Consider the following 17,879-nt stretch of genomic DNA (forward strand, 5'->3'; position numbering starts at 1 on the left):
AAGGCAGCTTTATTCTTATTTTTGCTGGTTTTCTTTGTGCTTGCTTTCTCTCTCCCTCCTCACCTCCCTTTCTTACTGGAAAAGCATTAGCATTCTTAATTTCTCTGCACTCTTTAGCTTGTGGTTATAGTGTATTTCTGCTCAATTAAGAATATTGTGTTATCCTCATTATACTTCTATCACAGCTGCTTCCTTTTGTGTAGCCAGCAAAAATTGCTGGGTCGATTGCTTGGCTGTCATGGAGTTTTACTCTCCAGCTGGGGCCCTTTTTATTTGCCTGGAAGGATGACATGATAAATCACTTTTGGACTCTTCCCTTATGGGTTTCTGAACTTCTCCAATACGTCCTCTTTACAGGTTACCGTAATTGACAGGTCATGTGGGATGGATGGAACAGGAGGGCATAGGTTTGCGTGTTGTTGGTAGTGAATAGTGCTTCTTATCATAAGAGCAATGAAATAATGTTCTACGGGACGATGGTAAGGTCTAGAATATTATCTCCCATTCCACCATAACACCACACCACATCATGCCACCACTTATTTGAGTCTTTCATAGTAAATTCTTGTTTTTTCTGATTAGGAACTGATGTAGGATTTTTCTCACTTATTTTCATCTTGTCCTTAAGTTATGAAAGAGTTGATTGTTTTTCTGGTCTTTCCTACCCAAGTATTACCCAGAGAGCCATGCAGTTAAGTTCTTTTTGGAAATTAAATTCAGGGAAATATCACAAGGGGATATTTCCCTGAGAATGCAGTGCTCCTGAAATTCCTTTTCTTGGTCCGATTTGAACAGAGTAGCTCCTTGTAGGGCCTTGATAATCATGTAGACCTTTTATTTTATTATTATTATTTTAACCTTTCTGCAATCATTGTGGCCCTGTACCTGCTTGCCTTTCTGTCTTTGACAGTGTGGCTAATAACTGAGAAGCTGTACTTTCTCTGGGTGCAGGACGTGAGGAGAACCAAAGATGAAGCTGAGTCCATAGGCCCCTAATGTGTTAATAGGGAGACACCAAAGATTTTTCTTGGCATTAATCATCCATGTGTGTTTTTTATTTGTTTGCTTTTTGTAGGCAGCCAAGTAGTGATAGTGTTGCTCAGACGCCTGAGCTGCTGCGGCGTTACCCTCTAGAAGACCATGTGGACTTTCCTCTGCCGCCTGATGTTGTGTTCTTTTGCCAGCCAGAAGGATGCCTGAGCGTGCGGCAAAAGCGTATGAGCTTTCGTGATGACACTTCCTTCGTCTTCACACTCACAGACAAGGATACAGGTGTCATTCGCTATGGAATCTGTGTCAACTTTTACCGCTCTTTCCAGAAGCGAGTACCCAAGGAGAAAGGAGAAGGCACGGGGGGACACAGGGCTCGGGACAGTCAGAAAATCCCCAAACCTGGTGACGCATCTGTCCCCCAAGAGGAGGCCAGCACTGAGAGTTCAGAGAGTGGTTCCTCACTGCAGGCTCCAAGTACAGAGTCTACCCCAGATGTGAATCGAACATCACGCAGTAAACGTCTGGCCAAAGGCAGCCATCGCTCTCGGAACAGCACCTTGACTTCTCTGTGTATCCTCAGTCATTATCCCTTCTTTTCCACTTTCCGTGAGTGTCTGTACACTCTCAAGAGACTTGTGGACTGCTGTAGTGAGAGACTGTTGGGCAAGAAGCTGGGGATTCCTCGTGGAGTGCAGAGGTATGTTAAGGGGGAAGAAAACTTCTTCCGCTGCACAGTTTGTTTCCAGGGATGCAATTTTCTGTGTGGCTAATCATTGCTCTAGGTTTGGTTGCAGAAGGGGCTCGTGGTTGATTGCTGACATATTTCTGTTTTAACCCAGAAATATATACAGTAAAAAAGGGAAACTTTTGTGGTGATTTTTGTAGGGCTTCTCTCTCTGGTTCTGTAAGCTGGTATGATTTTAGTTTTTTATATATGCCTATGGAGGCACTATCCTGCTAGTAACTGACTGAACATGATCTTTTCTGAAGCTAAGCACTGATACTGTGATTGCTGCTTTGCTATATGAGCTCCATGGCAGTGCATGTCAAGACCGATCCTCTGGCAAATTAGAAACACTTGAGAAATAACAGGGAGCATTTCCACTTGGGGCAAGAGGGAAATGGTGAAAGTGCGCTTAATGAGCTTATGAAAAACGATCTGAACTTCAGCGTGGGAGAGAAAAGACTAGAGAAGCAGGAACAGGTGAAAGAGATCAAAGTACAATATTTGGAGGGAAGAAGAGGAGAAGTAGAAAACTAAAGAGTTGTCTAGGAAGCCTATGGGACTGGGGAGTGACAACAGCAAATTAAACAGGAACTTGCAGTGTCATCTTATGTACCTGCTATTATGATACTCAATATGGAATAAAAGCTGTTGCACTGTAGGGTATGCAGGGAACAATGTCTTTATGTGTATCTGTCATAGACATATCTCTGTTTTAGTGTGCCTGGTACCTACATTCTGGGAAGATATTGTTCCTTTCCAATATGTTAACTAAAAAGAGAAAATGCAAAATGAATCACTGGGGGAAGGAGGGAAAATATCTTAATAGAGAGAGTGATGAGGTTGTGAGCTCATAATGTAAATCCTGTAGCTTGGTACATTTCAGATTAAACATGTCAAAGGCTAAGAAATGACACATCTGCCATTTTTGGCTCTAGAAGCTCATTACCCCTTGGGTGGAAAAGGAAGGCTGACCTTGTCTGCAGAGCAATACCTACAAGTCAGGTTGCTGTCCTGGAATAGTTTTAGGAGAGTGTTCTGGGCTTTGACTTTTGCATCAACAGATTTGTCACCTGAATCCACTGACTGTTGGGAAAGAATGATTCTGTCAGAGCAAAACTTATATATTTTTAATGGGAATATTTATTAAAGGAACTTATTTTGTCACTTGGCATAGTCTGATTATTATTGAGACAGAAAAAAGCTAAACTTCACAATTTTCTTCAACTCTTCTCTCAGATCTGAGTTTAGAAAGGGGTGCTAATGTATTCTGGTGTTGTTTGAATGGCATGTGGTATTTGAAAAATTTACTGTTGTTGGAAATCATCTAGAGTTATAAACAACTGAGTGACAGATGGGGAGGGCAACAGGAGGAATGCTGAGCATACAACACTGAGATGATTAAGGCAGCAGGTTTGAATTACTGTGTGGCTTGCAAGCCATTACCTGGAAAAGTAGAATGGTTTTGCAATGATGGCAGAATAGAGCTGAAACTGAATCCTTACCTGTTGCAAAAGGTTGAGCCTGCCTGTTAACAGCCTAATGTCCTACATATTGCAAGTGACTGAAGAAAGAGTGGAGGATGAGAAGTGTTGCAGTTCCTAAGAAGAATGTCACGTAAACAGAATAACCTCAAATCGTTTTGTGTTTTGACCTCTCCAGATTATTCTGATTGTTCTTCTTCTCTGAGGCCTCCAATGTCATCCTCTTCTGTTTTTCTTCTCTCACGTTTGCATGCACGTGCTTTCTTGTTCATGCGTGTGCTCGTGTGTGTGTGTGTGTGTGTGTGTGTGTGAATGAGAGAAGAGAACCGTAAATGGAACTTCTAATTTGAGCCATACCATTCTAAGGGATCTATTGCAGTAGCTGAAGATGTTCACCAGGCTGAAGTTTTTGCAGAGTGGCTAGAGCAGACTCCCAGCCATCTCTTGCACTGTGCTACAACATTAAGGGCTGAAATGGACAATCCATTTTGTTCTTGTCAGTCTCAATTTCAAGGTTTGAATCTCCTGAGGCCCTGAGCAATGCTGTACATGTTTTATGGCCAGCCTATCTGTGAGCTACAAGTTTGCAAATTGCTGGCTTTAGGCATGAAAAAATTGTTGCTTATTTACCTAAGATACCTAAATGCTTTCCAGACAACTTTCAGAAATGAAGTCTTGCTGAAACGCAGCCACTTCTGCTATATGTTATTCAGCTACTTAACAGCTTAGAAGAATGATGCAATACAATTTAGGATAGGATGTGAAAGAGTATTTTATCATGCCAAAACATCTGAGAGAACTTAGTGAAGTGTTTTTTCATTATATCAGGTTATTTCTTATTTTTGTAAAATTCTGAAGGACTACTGGAATCGACACAATTAGGCTTCTGTAGTTCTGGACTAGATAAACTATCCAAGCCACATGCTGAATTTCAAGCACCAGGGCACTGAAAGGCAAGTGTTTTCAGAGATCTAGACGTTACTGAACCACTTGAGTGAATGAATTAACTTTCAGACAAAGATGACAAACCCATTTATTTCTACTACAGAAAGATTTACATTTCTCCACAGTGGTTGTTTCAGTAAATTAAATCCCAGCCTTCCTTTCTGTTTTGTGGCCAAATGTTTGTTAGGTGCATCTTTTAATACTTGGGGCATCTGCCCTTTTTCTGGAAGAGTCTTGTAGAGTGGCTGTCAAATGGAGCTGTCAGACTATTAATCCTGTTGTTCTCCCTTTGCAGGGATACCATGTGGCGGATTTTCACAGGCTCACTGCTGGTGGAAGAAAAGTCCAGTGCATTGCTACATGACTTGCGGGAGATTGAGGCCTGGATATACCGTCTGCTCCGTTCACCAATGCCTGTGGCTGGTCAGAAGCGGGTGGATGTGGAAGTTTTGCCGCACGAGTTGCAACCAGCTTTGACCTTTGCTCTTCCTGATCCATCCCGCTTCACCTTAGTGGACTTCCCATTACATCTGCCTTTGGAGTTGTTGGGAGTGGATGCCTGTCTGCAGGTGCTGACCTGCATCCTCCTGGAGCACAAGGTAGGAAGGGAAGAGTTGATCTTTGCCTGCAGGTATGTGGGAAGTTCTGTTCTGTCCAAAACCAGGTAGGCTAGATGTTTAGAACAGCTGTCCCTTGCAATCTCTGGAATCATTTTGCCTGGGGAGCAAGGATTAGCTCTGTCTGAAGTTCCCCTTTGGAAAGGTTTTACTGTCACTCTAAAAAGCATCCGTAGTTTGTTTTCAGGCAGACTAATAGAGGGTCATCCAGTCTCACAGCAGTCAAATCAGAGGCCTATAGGGTGTGATCTTTGGATACCCTGGGGGAGTATCAGAAGGAAATGGGTACTTCTGTGCTGTTGTGAGTTTCTGTGGTTGCAGGTTGTATTGCAGTCCCGAGATTATAATGCGCTCTCGATGTCTGTGATGGCCTTTGTGGCTATGATCTACCCGTTAGAGTATATGTTTCCAGTGATCCCACTCCTTCCTACCTGCATGGCCTCTGCAGAACAGGTACATATTTTTCCTTCATTAGTCTTTTGCAAAAGATGTTTCTGTGATGTCTGAAACTGACTGTATATAGGAGTAGTTCTTATTTCCTCCCCCACCATTTTCTCGAGGACTGTAGCAAAGACTGCCTGGCAGAGACTGTTTTCTGAGTACCAGTAGCTATTTAAATTGGAAGTAACACGTTTTAAGATATCCCCAAAGCATGCTCAACTTCCAGACAATGGACTGGAAGGTCACAGATCCCCGACAGTATGAAAAGTATTTATTTATTTATTTTATTTTTTCCCCAAACTGAGTATTGAGGTTTGGGGAGGGTCCAAAGCAATATTTAAGAAATCTTGAGGGCTATCAATCCAAAGAGTTTGGAAACCATTGCCTACAATTTCTTCCCCTCAGAAATATGAAGTGTTCAGTCTTTTTGGCTGGAAGCCTGGGTTTTGCTGATAGTCGGGTTTCTGTAGGAGCTCATTATTTTGTTTGGAAAGACAGAATTCAGGCCATCATATTACTTCAGTGCTATCCTACAACTGCTAATGCATTTTTTTTCTGCCCTTTGGAGGTAACCAGGTGTTCTAGATTTAAATAAACTAATCTTCCAATCTGCTGGTCTCAGGCTGCTGCACGGCTTGTTGATTTACATATTTTCCTCTGCAACTCCCCTTATCGGAAAAAAGAAGAATCTCCCCATTGGTTTTCCACGTGCATCTGAAAATATTTACTATTTCTTGTGCTTCCTAGAGATGTTACTGTTTTGAAACCAAGTTAGCCTTGTAAATTTGGTTTTTACCTTACAACATCACAGACTCGATTTGAGCTGAGGGCGTACTCATCTGTGACTTGCAGCTTCTCCAGTTGAACTCTTCTCTGAACATCTTTTTTTTTCTTGGTCTGTGATGGACATGGCAAGCTGTTAGTTTAGTTAAGCTTTTTCCAAAGAGCCATTCAGCCATATAAAAGTTCATCCCTACAAAAGAATACTCTGATTCTTCTTAATTAAAAATGAAGCTCTTAGAAGCAGGACTTTTACTCATCTTTTAATGTTTCTATTGTATGGAGTCACTGATTTTTGTCATTGCCTTGTATGCTGTATCCCCTGCTGTAAACAGATTGTAGTTAAGAATTTGGGAAGAAGGGTGTGATATTTAATGCAGATGTTGTCCTTATTAATGTGTCTCTTTCTCTCAGTTGCTTCTGGCTCCTACACCTTACATCATTGGTGTTCCAGCAAGCTTCTTCCTTTATAAACTGGATTTTAAAATGCCTGATGATGTATGGCTTATTGACCTGGATACCAATAAGGTAAGTGATGCCCACCAGGACTTGTGGCTCTGTTTCTGGTGGACTGTGCCCTTTCATCAATGTGCCCATGGAGAATTTACGAATGCCTGTTCTTATAGGCCAGCCTCAGTCTGCCTTTGCCATTCCTTTCATGAATTTTAGAATTCCATTCCTTCTCATGTCTCAAGGTTCCTGTTTCTTTTGTTCAAAAGGCATTTGTTTTCAGTTAATCTATCTGACTACTTCATAGGAAGATAACTCCTCAAAGAAATGATAAAGCCACCTTCTTGGGTAACTGTGACCCTGTCTCTGATAGTGAGAAATCTGATCTGGTGAGAGCCTTCCAGCAGCATTGGTTGTCATGACTCAAGTGGGACCATGTATCCCACTTTTTATTGTGGCATGAGCAAAACTATTTCAAGAGAAATGTGCATAACATGTTATTGGAAATTCTGAAGGGTGAGAGTGGGTTCATTCAAACTTCTTTTTTCTGTAGTGAAAGATAAAGTAACTCCTCCCTTGTTTGTGATACTGTAAATAATAACCACAAAGAAGTAAAAATGAAAGTATTGATGCAGTTTTTTTCTTTTCTTTCTTTCTTTCTTTTTTTTTCTGGCCTTTATTGCTCAGTCTCTGGTGTATTGGAGATGGAAGAGATTCTGGTTTGGAAATAGCTTCAGCTGGGGAATTTTTAGTTTGTTGCTGTGTTTAATTTCAGGTAATCGTTCCCACAAATGCAGAATCTTTGCCAGCACTGCCAGAACCAGAAGCTTCAGAGCTGAAAAAGCATCTGAAACAGGTAAGAGGCACTTTGGAAATAAGACTTAGATTCAGTAGAACTCTGCAGATGTAGTCTTGTGCAGCTGTTCTGCTATACCAGACAAGAATGCAAGTCACCAAATGTCAGGCAAAACATGTTAAAAGCAGGTGTGTACTCTGGCACATCAGATAGATATGGGTAGGGTACCAGAGAAACTAGAATACACTTGTTCAAGCAGGTGCCCCTCAGTCAACCAGTCATGGAGAGGTCTCCTCCTCTGAATGTGGAGGTGGGCTAATCACTAGAGCGGCCAATTTAAAACAAGTTACAGGGACCTTCTCCTTTGAGGCCCATAAACCGTATGATTATTTTCTAACCTCACCTTCTCCTGACTAGCCTAAATCTGAGACTTTCATCTTGTTTTGGATCTCTCTGTAGTTTCTCCAAAGGATTTCATTACCACCTTTGTTACCTGTTTCATCTTTTGCTGTCTCCGCTACTTCCACTTCTCTCATTTGTTGCAGAAGCACAGGACTAGGAACTTCCTGTCAACCTGTTTAAGATGCGTGTTTCATATGAGTGGCCATGTTAGAACTTAGCAGCATTCTGAGCTTGGGGAGCAGTATCAATTGATGCAGGTGTTAAGTCGTAGGATTTCAGTTGCTGCTTTTCTTTCTTAGAGCAGAGGGTTGATTTGGAAAAGTGAATGACCGTGGAGTAGCATAATTGCAATTAACTACTCTGCTAGGAGAGGGATAACTTGAAATGCTCTTGGATGCAGCAGGTTGTCTCTGTTTTTCTTGCTGTCATTTGGGGCTAACTTGTTTCCAGTTGGTGCAGAAAGTTCCAGATTCCTCCTTTATGTATGCCATGCGGGCTTTAAACTCTGACTTGATCTGTCTGTCTATGATCATTTTTGTTTCCCCTCCATTCACAGATCTGTGTGAGGTCTCAGTCTCTCCTCTCAGGTCCTGCTAAGCCATTAATCAGCTTGGGTCTTCCTGGCTGATCGTGTCAAGCAGGTTTTATCTTTTATTTCTGTTTTCCTTATGCACGCTGCATGCAGTATCTAAAGGTAAATTGTGCTACTGACCTGGCGAGGTTTTTTCTTTCTGTTTTCTCATAGACCAGGAGAGCAAAGTGTGTAACCTTTGTGATACCCAAGTATTTCCTGTCAGCACAGATGGAAATAATGTGTTGCCTGGAGTTCTGTTAGTTCCATCTCTTCCCCCTCCCCCTGCTTCTGCCTCACCCCCTTGCAATTTCAGGCACTAGCCAGCAAAACATTCTCACTAGGGCAAAGCTGAATATCAGAAGAATAATAAAACGTGATTTCCTTGAACAACCCTTTTTAAAATTCTCAGTGTTCACCCAAACGCAGGCAACACTCCTATATCCTTTATCAGTAAGAGTTGACCATTGGGGAAGGAGAAGGAGGGCTGCTGGTTGGTCTACAAAGTAGAGAAGACTAAATTGAGGGCTTTGTCACTAAGATTAAAACTCTGGTGTGCCATTGGGTCTTAGTGCCAATGAGAAAAATGCAGGATGTGCTTTTAAACTGCAATGGAAAGTTCTTAGCTGTATCAAAAAGGATGGGAGCCTTTCCACTTTCCAAAGAAATTGTAGCTAGGTATGGATGTTTGGGGGTGGGGCAGTCTGACCCCTTTACCAAAATGTGTCTGTTTTGTGGTCCCTTTTATTTCCTCTCATTTGTGATACTTGCTAGTAATAGATTTTTTTTTCCCCTCCATCTGTTTCTCTGTGGTCATGTGTTCGTCTTGGCTCTGATGGGCTGCTGCTGTTATCATATGATCTTCCATCTTGCCTCCAGTGTCTGGTTAGCATGACTGCAATCACTCAGCAACAGCTGCTCACTCCTGACAACAAGGTTCTTTATTTTACTCTTTTCCTCTCAATTTTACATTTTAGCATTTTCCTTTGGTGTTTTGATTTTGCTTTGTTTTATTTATCTGTTTATTTGTAAAATAAACATGTGAGGACTCAGTGGGCAAAGGGGAGAAATGAGGGAGATTTAGGATTGTTCTGGCTGTCCAGGGCGACATTTCCAGTCCTGCTGCTCCATGCTGCATTTCCCTGAGGATGTTACAAGGGCTGAGGAGGATGATAGCTTTATGGAGAGATGAAGACCTAAGTCTGATGGGAAGTGGAATACTGCAGGGATACAGACAGATGCCTGTGTGGAGATATCTGCACACTGTCCTAGGATATCAAACTCACCAGTCTAACTGTCAAGCTGCAAGGCAGGTTTCAAGGCCTCTGTCCCAAAGTGCATTCAAACTACACATATGGAATAACTCTCCAATAAATCATTCAGGATGCCATACAGCTAGTGGTCAGATTTGTACTAGCTGTTTTCTCTTCAGGAATGATATAGCAGTGCAGAGCTGTGTGCTACCCTTTGGCTGGCTCGAGGACTGTCTCATCATTGAGGACATTGGATAGTCCACATAAACAAGGACAAGGACATGTTTCTTGGCTCAGTGTAGGAGAAGAGATGATTTAAGACAGGCAAAGGGAGCATGGTCAATTGCTGTGATTGCCTGGAGGGCAGGGCAGCTCTGCTCTTGCTCTTGTTTCTTAAATAATTGCTTACTGAGTGTGTATGTAATGTTGTCCTTTGTCAGGCACTGGCCAGCATGAGTCTGAATACCCAGCCCATTCTTAATCTAGAAAAGTTCCATGAGGGGCAGGAGGTGCCACTGCTGCTGGGAAGACCACAGAGTGACTTGCAGTCTACTCCCTCCACAGAATTCAACCCTCTGATCTATGGCAATGATGTGGACTCTGTGGATGTGGCTACCAGGTGAGGTTGAATGGAAAGATAGTGCTAAGCCTTTATAAGGGTTGCACTTGAAGGCAGCACAGACACTTCTGTGGTCCTGTGAGGGAAGCAGCATCTTGGTTCTACTGCAGATTCCACTTCACACCGGGGCGGGGGGAGCGACACTTACAGTGTTTGTGTCAGGTCTATTTACGCATACTTATATTCATGCATTTTTGAGAGGAAGCAATTTTTTTTCTTGCTTTTTCCTATAGTTCAGCCACTTTACCCTGGACTTGTCAGTCTGATATTGTCTCCTCAGCTTAAATCACCGGCTTTGAACTACAAGAAAGCTGGAGACTTGGTTGTTGCCTCAGCTAGCTGGTATGAGAAAGATGTCTCTCCTTGGGTGGGTCTTGGTGCTGAGGTGGTGAATTAAAGCAAAGTGATTTCTTGATCTTTTTTTAAGAAGTTTTTCAGGAAGACAAAATTTTTTGCATTGGATTACTATTCTTCAGAGGTTTGAAACATTGTCCACTGCATAACTTGTAAAGGCTCTCTGTCTTCTGTTCTGTTTTTTAATCTGATATATTGCCCTCTGTTTCTTTTTAGGGTTGCTATGGTGAGATTCTTCAACTCGCCAAATGTTTTGCAAGGTTTCCAGATGCACACTCGCACTCTTCGTCTTTTCCCACGACCCGTGGTGGCCTTTCAGGCCAATTCCTTTCTTGCCTCTAGGCCAAAGCAAACGCCTTTTGCAGATAAGCTTTCCAGGACCCAGGCAGTGGAATACTTTGGAGAATGGTCACTCAACCCTACTAACTATGCTTTTCAAAGAATTCATAACAGTAAGTCTTGGTCTCAGCTTTCCTGCACAGTTGGTGTATTGCTGGAACTTAAACTGCAGACAGATTCTAGGAAAGAACTTGGCCTAACACCATATTATTCCTGATGGGGAGGGATTTCCAGTTCAAGGAACCTTATTCTGTTTTTATGTATGTCTCTCTTATGTATGTTTCTACTGCATCCCCTGCTGGTAGCCCCCTATTCTCCCCGTTAATTTCACCTCTTGTGTCTTTGTTTGCAGAGCAGTAGTTTTGTAGGCTTCTCAGAGCAGAGATTGTCTCTTCCTTTGTGGAAGACTTACCAGGGGTAGCCTCACTGTGAATGAGGACTCTGACATAAGTGAATGAGTTCAATTAACTCTGTTCTTGTTCTCTGTGCAGACATGTTTGACCCAGCATTGATTGGTGACAAACCTAAGTGGTATGCTCATCAGCTGCAGCCCATCCACTATCGTGTCTATGACAGTAATTCCCAGCTGGCTGAAGCACTGAATGTCCCAGTAGAGAAGGAAACGGACTCTGATCCCACTGATGACAGGTTAGTGGGGAGCATAACCCTAGTCACATGGTAGTCACTTTGGATATTCTGGCCTCCTGCTGCTGTTTTTCACTTGCAGCCATTTTCTCTAGCCTCCTAGATTACTGTTTCACTTCTTCCACCTGGGCAGAATACTGATGCCAAAGTGGATTGTCTCTTACTGCTCTGGCATCTCAGCAACCTCTGATCCCTTTGCTAGTGTCTTCTCAAGCCTTCATTTAACACAATTCCTCACTTGCATTTTCCTGCTTTCTTTTGCTACCTGTGTGCCTCTTGCTATTTGGTACATCCTCCCACCATAATGTTTTGTTCCTCCTTGCTGCTTTCTCTCAGTTTTTTCCTACTTCAGTACTACAAGCTTTCCTGTCCATCATTCCATTCTTTCAAATCTCTACTCAAAGCACATAGTTATGCAAAGCTTGTTCGTATTACCCACTACCTGAGACCTTTTCTATATTCAGTAAAACGAAAATAACTTTTTTGTTATAGTGATTTTGACTATATTCCTCAGAGTTTTGCATCTAGTTTTATTACCTTTCATATTCTATTAACCTATGAGATGTTTCAGGCTGGGAGTTGTTTGCCTTTTTATGTTGTGCACAGCACTAGTGTTGCTGACAGAGTTGGATTTATCATTAGTTTAAAAAGGAAACGCTTTCTCTTGCCATTTCCAGTTCCTTTGAAGCTTCTCTCCCCAACTCCACTGAGTTCATACACTGCCCACCTGTGCTTGACCTCGTTAATTTTGCTAAAAACTTTAAATCTCTTCCTGTATTGTCTCTTCACCTATCTCAAAGTTATTTCATTTGCTCTTACGTTTCACAAAGCCAGTCCCAACTCCTGCGAAAAGCTTGTTCATGGGGACTGTAATATGAGATTTTTAAGAGGCCCATGGAATCGGTGCTGATTCACATCTTTGAAATATTTGGCCCTGCTGTTGCTGCGCTGCTTCTCATCTCTCTCCTGTCGTGGCAGTGGCAGTGACAGTGTCGACTATGATGACTCAAGTTCCTCCTACTCCTCCCTCGGTGACTTTGTCAGTGAGATGATGAAATGTGACATTAATGGCGATACCCCAAGTGAGTAACTCTGTGAACTGTGTTTTTGCTAAGCCCACATAGGTTCTTCCTCCCCATTCACCTGTGCTGTGGCAAAAATGCTGCCTCTAAGTCTCTGAATCAGCAGGGTCCCTCAGAGTCTTGCTCTGAGGTAGAAGAGACTTTATCCTTTTACATCCAGAGCAAAAGAAAGGGCAAAAGAAAGATACTTCTGCTTATAAGCAACACCTTCCAAAAGATGCTGGGAGAAAGAAGAACAGAATTAGGTGCTGCCGAACAAAACTGGCTCGCTAGATCAGGGAGTAACCTGCTGCTGCCAGCAGTTGTGGTGCAATGCAAGCAGCAGAATACACAGCTTTCTCCTGCCCATATGTACTGGTCCTCAGTGCTGAATTTAATGAATCACTCATCCTAGTGAGGACAGGAAAATTCATTCTTTGTGGTTTGTATGGAGGCTGCAGCAATAGCTTCTCTTGTGATAGTGAGAAACTGTCGCTTTCTTTAAGAAGCTAAATATGGAGACCACAATGCATTTCCCATGTCCCAAGGACAATAGGCAATCACAAGTTCCAGCAAGGGAAGTTCTGCTTGGAAATGAGGAAAAGCTCTCCACAGTGAGCATAGTTGAACACTGTAATAGGTGCCTGGAGAAACAGTGGGGTCTCCAGGCTTGGAGACTTTCAAAACTCAGTGGGACAGGGCCCCAGTCAACCTGCTTTAACTTTGAAGTTAGCTCTTCTTTGAGCAGGTGGTTGAAATAGATGACCTCCAAAGGCTCTTTCTAACCTAAATTTTTGTCCTAAATTTTTGTGATTCTATATTCTACTGAGCAGTCCTCACCTGCCAGTGTTCTTTAGATGAACAAGAGGCTGAAGAAGGCAGTACTCTTTAATGCAAAATGATGTGTTTGCAGATGTTGATCCCCTGACTCACGCAGCCCTTGGTGATGCTAGTGAAGTGGAATTTGATGATTTTCAAGAATATTCAGGGGATCTGGATGAACAGGCCATGGACAGTGAGAACTCTCAAGAGAACAACCAGCCTCGTTCAAGTTCCAGCACTACAGCCAGTAGCAGCCCCAGCACTGTCATCCATGGAGTGAATCATGTGTGTACTGGGATGAGTTCAGCCCAGAGATCAGACATGGTATTAGGATGTGCAGAAGGGGAGAATGTACGTGGTCCTTTTTGAGGGGGGCAAAAGCTAATAGGACTGTGAAACCATGTGCAGAATAGCTTGCATGCTCTTCCTGGACTTTCTGAGCAAGGTCGAGTTTATGGTAGCATGCTACGCTGGGACAGAGCATTTCTGTACATACAAGCTCCCATGCACTGAAAAATGCATTATTAACATAGAGGTCCAGCATGTGACTGCAAGAACTGCTTTTGAATGGTCTGGAAAGATCTGATGTGTTAGAGGAATGGGGAGAGGGTGGGGTCATGAATCTGTGACCATTTAAGAGGAAGAGGAGTTGCTTCCATAGTCACAAAGCGGTAGAATGGAGAGCAGTTATCCCGAGCTAGTGCTTAACAGATCTGTTTTACAGGGGAGTAAGCTCCTAGAACAGTGCACAGATACTGCAGTGTTTATGAAACCTTAGGTTAGAACTACTGATGGAGGTGATGGGATGGGGTTGCAGGTCATTGCAAGGATCCTGTAGACTGCCCAGTTTGAAATAATTGTTCTTTTCCTGCCATTGAGTTGTGTGTAATACAAATTAGCAAACAGGTCAATGATTTGACTGGTCCGCAGGAGTCAGCAGATTCAGCAGAGATGGAAGAGAAGATAGTTGCTGGGTTTTCAAACCATCTCCCTTCTTTGCCACTGCAACCAAGCTTTCCCAAAATGAGCTTGGACCATTGTGAGAGTGACAGCCCAGCTGGCAGCATGAACTCTGCAGAAGGGGTGGTGAGGAAGCGAGAGTACGACAATCCCTATTTTGAACCACAATATGGATTTCCTACAGAGGATGAGGATGATGAGCAGGAAGAGAGCTACACCCCAAGATTTAACCAGAATCTCAATGGAAGCAGGCAAGTCTCCCTATCGCTTGCCCTTCTGTACAGCAGTTTTGGGATTTCGGTTTGCTTCATGTAGTTTAACCCTCATTCACTCACATGTCCTTTGCACCAAGTGTATTGTTGGTCACTGCCATTTAATGCTGAAATTCTGCAAACCCTTCTGGTTTGACTGCAGGCAGTTGCTTAGCTCACTCAGTTCCTTGCTTTTATTTAACCAGTAGGAGCTAACAGAATTACCAGTGTTTCCTCAGAGTGTTCTAGGATATCACCTGCTGATTCTTGGAAATATTTGAGGAATTTTGGTTGTGTAGCCTTGTCTCTTGGGGGTGAGATGTGAGGGGCTTTGATACTATAGTGACAGATAACATTGGGTTATCTTGTTACTACTCTCAAAGCAGACCCCCTTCCACCTTGATCCACAGATGCCCTTTGCAGACACACTTTCAGTATGCCCTGAAAGGTAATAAAAGCCTGAATACAAATATTCTTCATCCACCCTCCCAATCCCTTCCCCTGCTGCCACATTAAGGGTAGTGTGGTGAAAACTGGTGAGGAATGAGACCACCTTGTATGATTGTGGGAGATGATGCTGTTGGTTGGAAAAAAATGCTGATAACAGTTGTACTTATTTCTTTAAAGGTCTCAGAAGCTACTGCGCCCAAACAGCTTAAAACTGGCCAATGATTCTGATGCAGATTCGGACTCTAGGGCCAGTTCCCCAAACTCTACCATCTCCAACAACAGCAGTGAAGGTTTTGGGGGCATCATGTCTTTTGCCAGTATGTGCTAATACATTAAGTTGTTTTTATCTTTTATGTTAGAGATTAAAGACAGTTGCAGTAGAGAGGTGGCTAGTCAAGAGGATGATTTGATTATTAAATTGTCACCAGGTCTCCAGAAATCATGTTAGGAGCCACAGGACCTATTTAACTTATGCTGCTGATAACCAACGTTGTTCTTACTGAAAAATACCTAAAGCACTAGTTATATGGTTAGGCCTTTGACTTATATGGCACTTTGAGGTGCAGATTAGAATTTTAATAAAGTCTACTAGTATGGAAAACTAATACAGAGTTTTTTGATGAGTGAAAGAAAATGTGACCAGTCAAGCCTTGTGCTATTGTGGGGAACGTGGGAAGGAGTTTGTGGCAGTGAGGAAAATGTATTGGATGTTTCTGGTAAAATGATTATTACTAAAATAAGGCTGAAAAGGATAACCTAAGCAGACTAAGTAGTTATGCTCATGTTTTAAGTGAACATGCTGATGTGTTAGAGATAATCAACTTGTTGATCTACATGAGATGCTTTCAGGCTGTCTGCAGACTTAACATAACAATACACAGTCATTTGGTTATTAAGTTCTTTAAGATCTGTCAGTGCTAGGAAAAACTTGTGTTTTCTCACTATAAATAGAAAGCTTCTATTTTAAAGCAAACTTCTGTGGCAGATTTATGGAGTTTCATGAGGCTCTGTGCACAATCCTCACTTCAGACTTACATACTTGGGGGACTTTCTGCCATCCTGTTTTCTCATGTGGTCCCTATCATTCATTTGCTCCTAAAAAGAGAATCAAATTAGAAGACACAGTTGATATGAGGTAACCTGTGTAAGTGCAGGAAGATAAGCAGATATTGTTGGTGCATTGTTGGTACGAGACTCAAGGATACAATGGCAATAATTGTAATATAAAAGCTAAGAATTGTGGGGTTTTTACAGTTCAGAATAATCTAATTACAGATGTGGTTGCATCATAAATGAGATGACATACTTCTAAGATTCTAGATAATGAAGTAGTACTCCATCATTAGGGACCTTGAATAAAAAGATGAGTTGCAGGAAGTTTAAGAGGTTTGGGGGTGCGCAATGGGTGTTAGGCATTTAATTGTTTTCTTCTGTTGTAGGCAGCCTGTACAGAAACCACAGCACAAGTTTCAGTCTGTCCAACTTAGCCCTACCAACCAAAGTTGGGAGAGACAAGAATACTCCCTTTCCCAGCCTAAAAGGTAACCATTTTTCCCTTTATCTCCTACAGCCTTTGCATTCTTTTGACTGAGCAATCTGAGGACTTACTCCTAAAAGGCATTTTTAGGGGTAAAGGCATTTTTGGTAGTTTGGGTTAGTATTTGTATTGGGTCTAATGTTTCTCAGATGGACTTCTTCCCAACAATTAGGCTGTGTTGGAATGGGAAACTTGCTAGTCTACCCTACCTTAGGGGATACAGAGTGAATGTTGGGGGGTTTTTTTGGTGCTTTGTTTATGCTAAGTACTTAAAAATAAAACTAAAGAATGAGAACTAAGATCTGGGTTCTACTTTTGCACAGACACTATCTTCATGATTGGCTTTAGGCAACTTGTTTCAGTGATTCCCCGTTTATAAATGGGGATAATGCTTGCCTGTCTCCCGTGGAGACTGAGGTCTACGTAGGTTTCAAAAGTGTTAATAGTCTTTTCAGTTCACCAAATGGAAAATTACCTGGTCAAAGTTAAAGTATACCCATGCTTTGGCTCATTCAGAGTGAAGATCCATCCCTAACTTACACACACAATCTTCTAATTGGAACATCTTCCGTTTGTCTGCAGTATCATTAGATAACATGATTGAACAGAGGCTAGAGGAATTACCTTCTTACAGTAGGGAGTTAGTCAACCTGGTCATCCTTGCACTGAATGTGGTGGTAGAAGGGGTGATTGTGGACATGGTGGTGTTTTAGTGTTGAGACCTTTCCAGTTGGTGAACTGGGGGAAGGTTTTATTTTGCCTTTTGAGTTACTCTATCTGATTAGAACTTGCTGCTTTTGTTTTAATATATTGATTTATTTATTTCTTCTTCCTCATCATTTTCATCGGTAAAGATTACTTTAATCTGGAATTGGGAAGGGATGTGGATGAAGGTTGGTATGATGTTTTGCTGACCTTTGACCTTGTAGAAACAAAGGCCAAAAGCTGAGTCTTATGTTTCTGCTTTGGACTTTGTTTTTGAGACAAGTAATCGTTCCCTGTGTGTAAAATGAGGAGGAACAGGACTGGTATGGTGAAAACACTAGTGGAGACTCTGCACAGCTGTTTTTGGCAAGATTCTACCTGTTAGTTGCATTTTCATGTCCAATTGTGCAGGCTAAGAAGCACACTTCAAGTCAGGGTTATTTTTATGGGTAAACTTCTTAATGACTGATTCCATGCATTGGAAGAAAACAGTGATGGGTTTTGCCATTCCATGTTCATGCTTTGTGCCTCATCTTCCGCAGTTTGGTGTTCTTTTCTTGATGACTGTAATGCTATAGGGCCTTTAATATTAGTACGCAGCTATGAGGATGAGATTTCCATGGAGTTGTTTGGTCAGTTTTGTGCATGTGCAAGGGTGTGTATGTGTTTGTGTTCACTTA

The 17,879-nt window shown here is 42.2% G+C and overlaps 1 protein-coding gene across 14 annotated transcripts in view; it reads left to right on the forward strand.

Moving 5' to 3' along the window:
• The window catches only part of MADD (MAP kinase activating death domain), a 73,710-nt gene that overhangs the window by 16,203 nt on the left and 39,628 nt on the right, over positions 1-17,879 (forward strand). For 6 of the 14 annotated variants that reach the window (XM_064512699.1, XM_064512702.1, XM_064512700.1 and 3 more), the window contains exons 3-16: positions 1,076-1,690; positions 4,442-4,745; positions 5,085-5,216; positions 6,399-6,512; positions 7,210-7,290; positions 9,083-9,139; positions 9,897-10,075; positions 10,646-10,881; positions 11,260-11,416; positions 12,392-12,495; positions 13,388-13,647; positions 14,227-14,507; positions 15,135-15,274; positions 16,397-16,498. In XM_064512699.1, the coding sequence (XP_064368769.1) occupies positions 1,076-1,690; positions 4,442-4,745; positions 5,085-5,216; positions 6,399-6,512; positions 7,210-7,290; positions 9,083-9,139; positions 9,897-10,075; positions 10,646-10,881; positions 11,260-11,416; positions 12,392-12,495; positions 13,388-13,647; positions 14,227-14,507; positions 15,135-15,274; positions 16,397-16,498 (2,762 nt within the window). The remainder of the gene's footprint in view (positions 1-1,075; positions 1,691-4,441; positions 4,746-5,084; positions 5,217-6,398; positions 6,513-7,209; positions 7,291-9,082; positions 9,140-9,896; positions 10,076-10,645; positions 10,882-11,259; positions 11,417-12,391; positions 12,496-13,387; positions 13,648-14,226; positions 14,508-15,134; positions 15,275-16,396; positions 16,499-17,879) is intronic. The other 8 variants (XM_026093179.2, XM_064512705.1, XM_026093183.2 and 5 more) reach the window with 3 other exon arrangements.

This window comes from Dromaius novaehollandiae, chromosome 5 (genome assembly GCF_036370855.1).
Source record: "Dromaius novaehollandiae isolate bDroNov1 chromosome 5, bDroNov1.hap1, whole genome shotgun sequence".
Lineage (NCBI taxonomy): Eukaryota > Metazoa > Chordata > Aves > Casuariiformes > Dromaiidae > Dromaius > Dromaius novaehollandiae.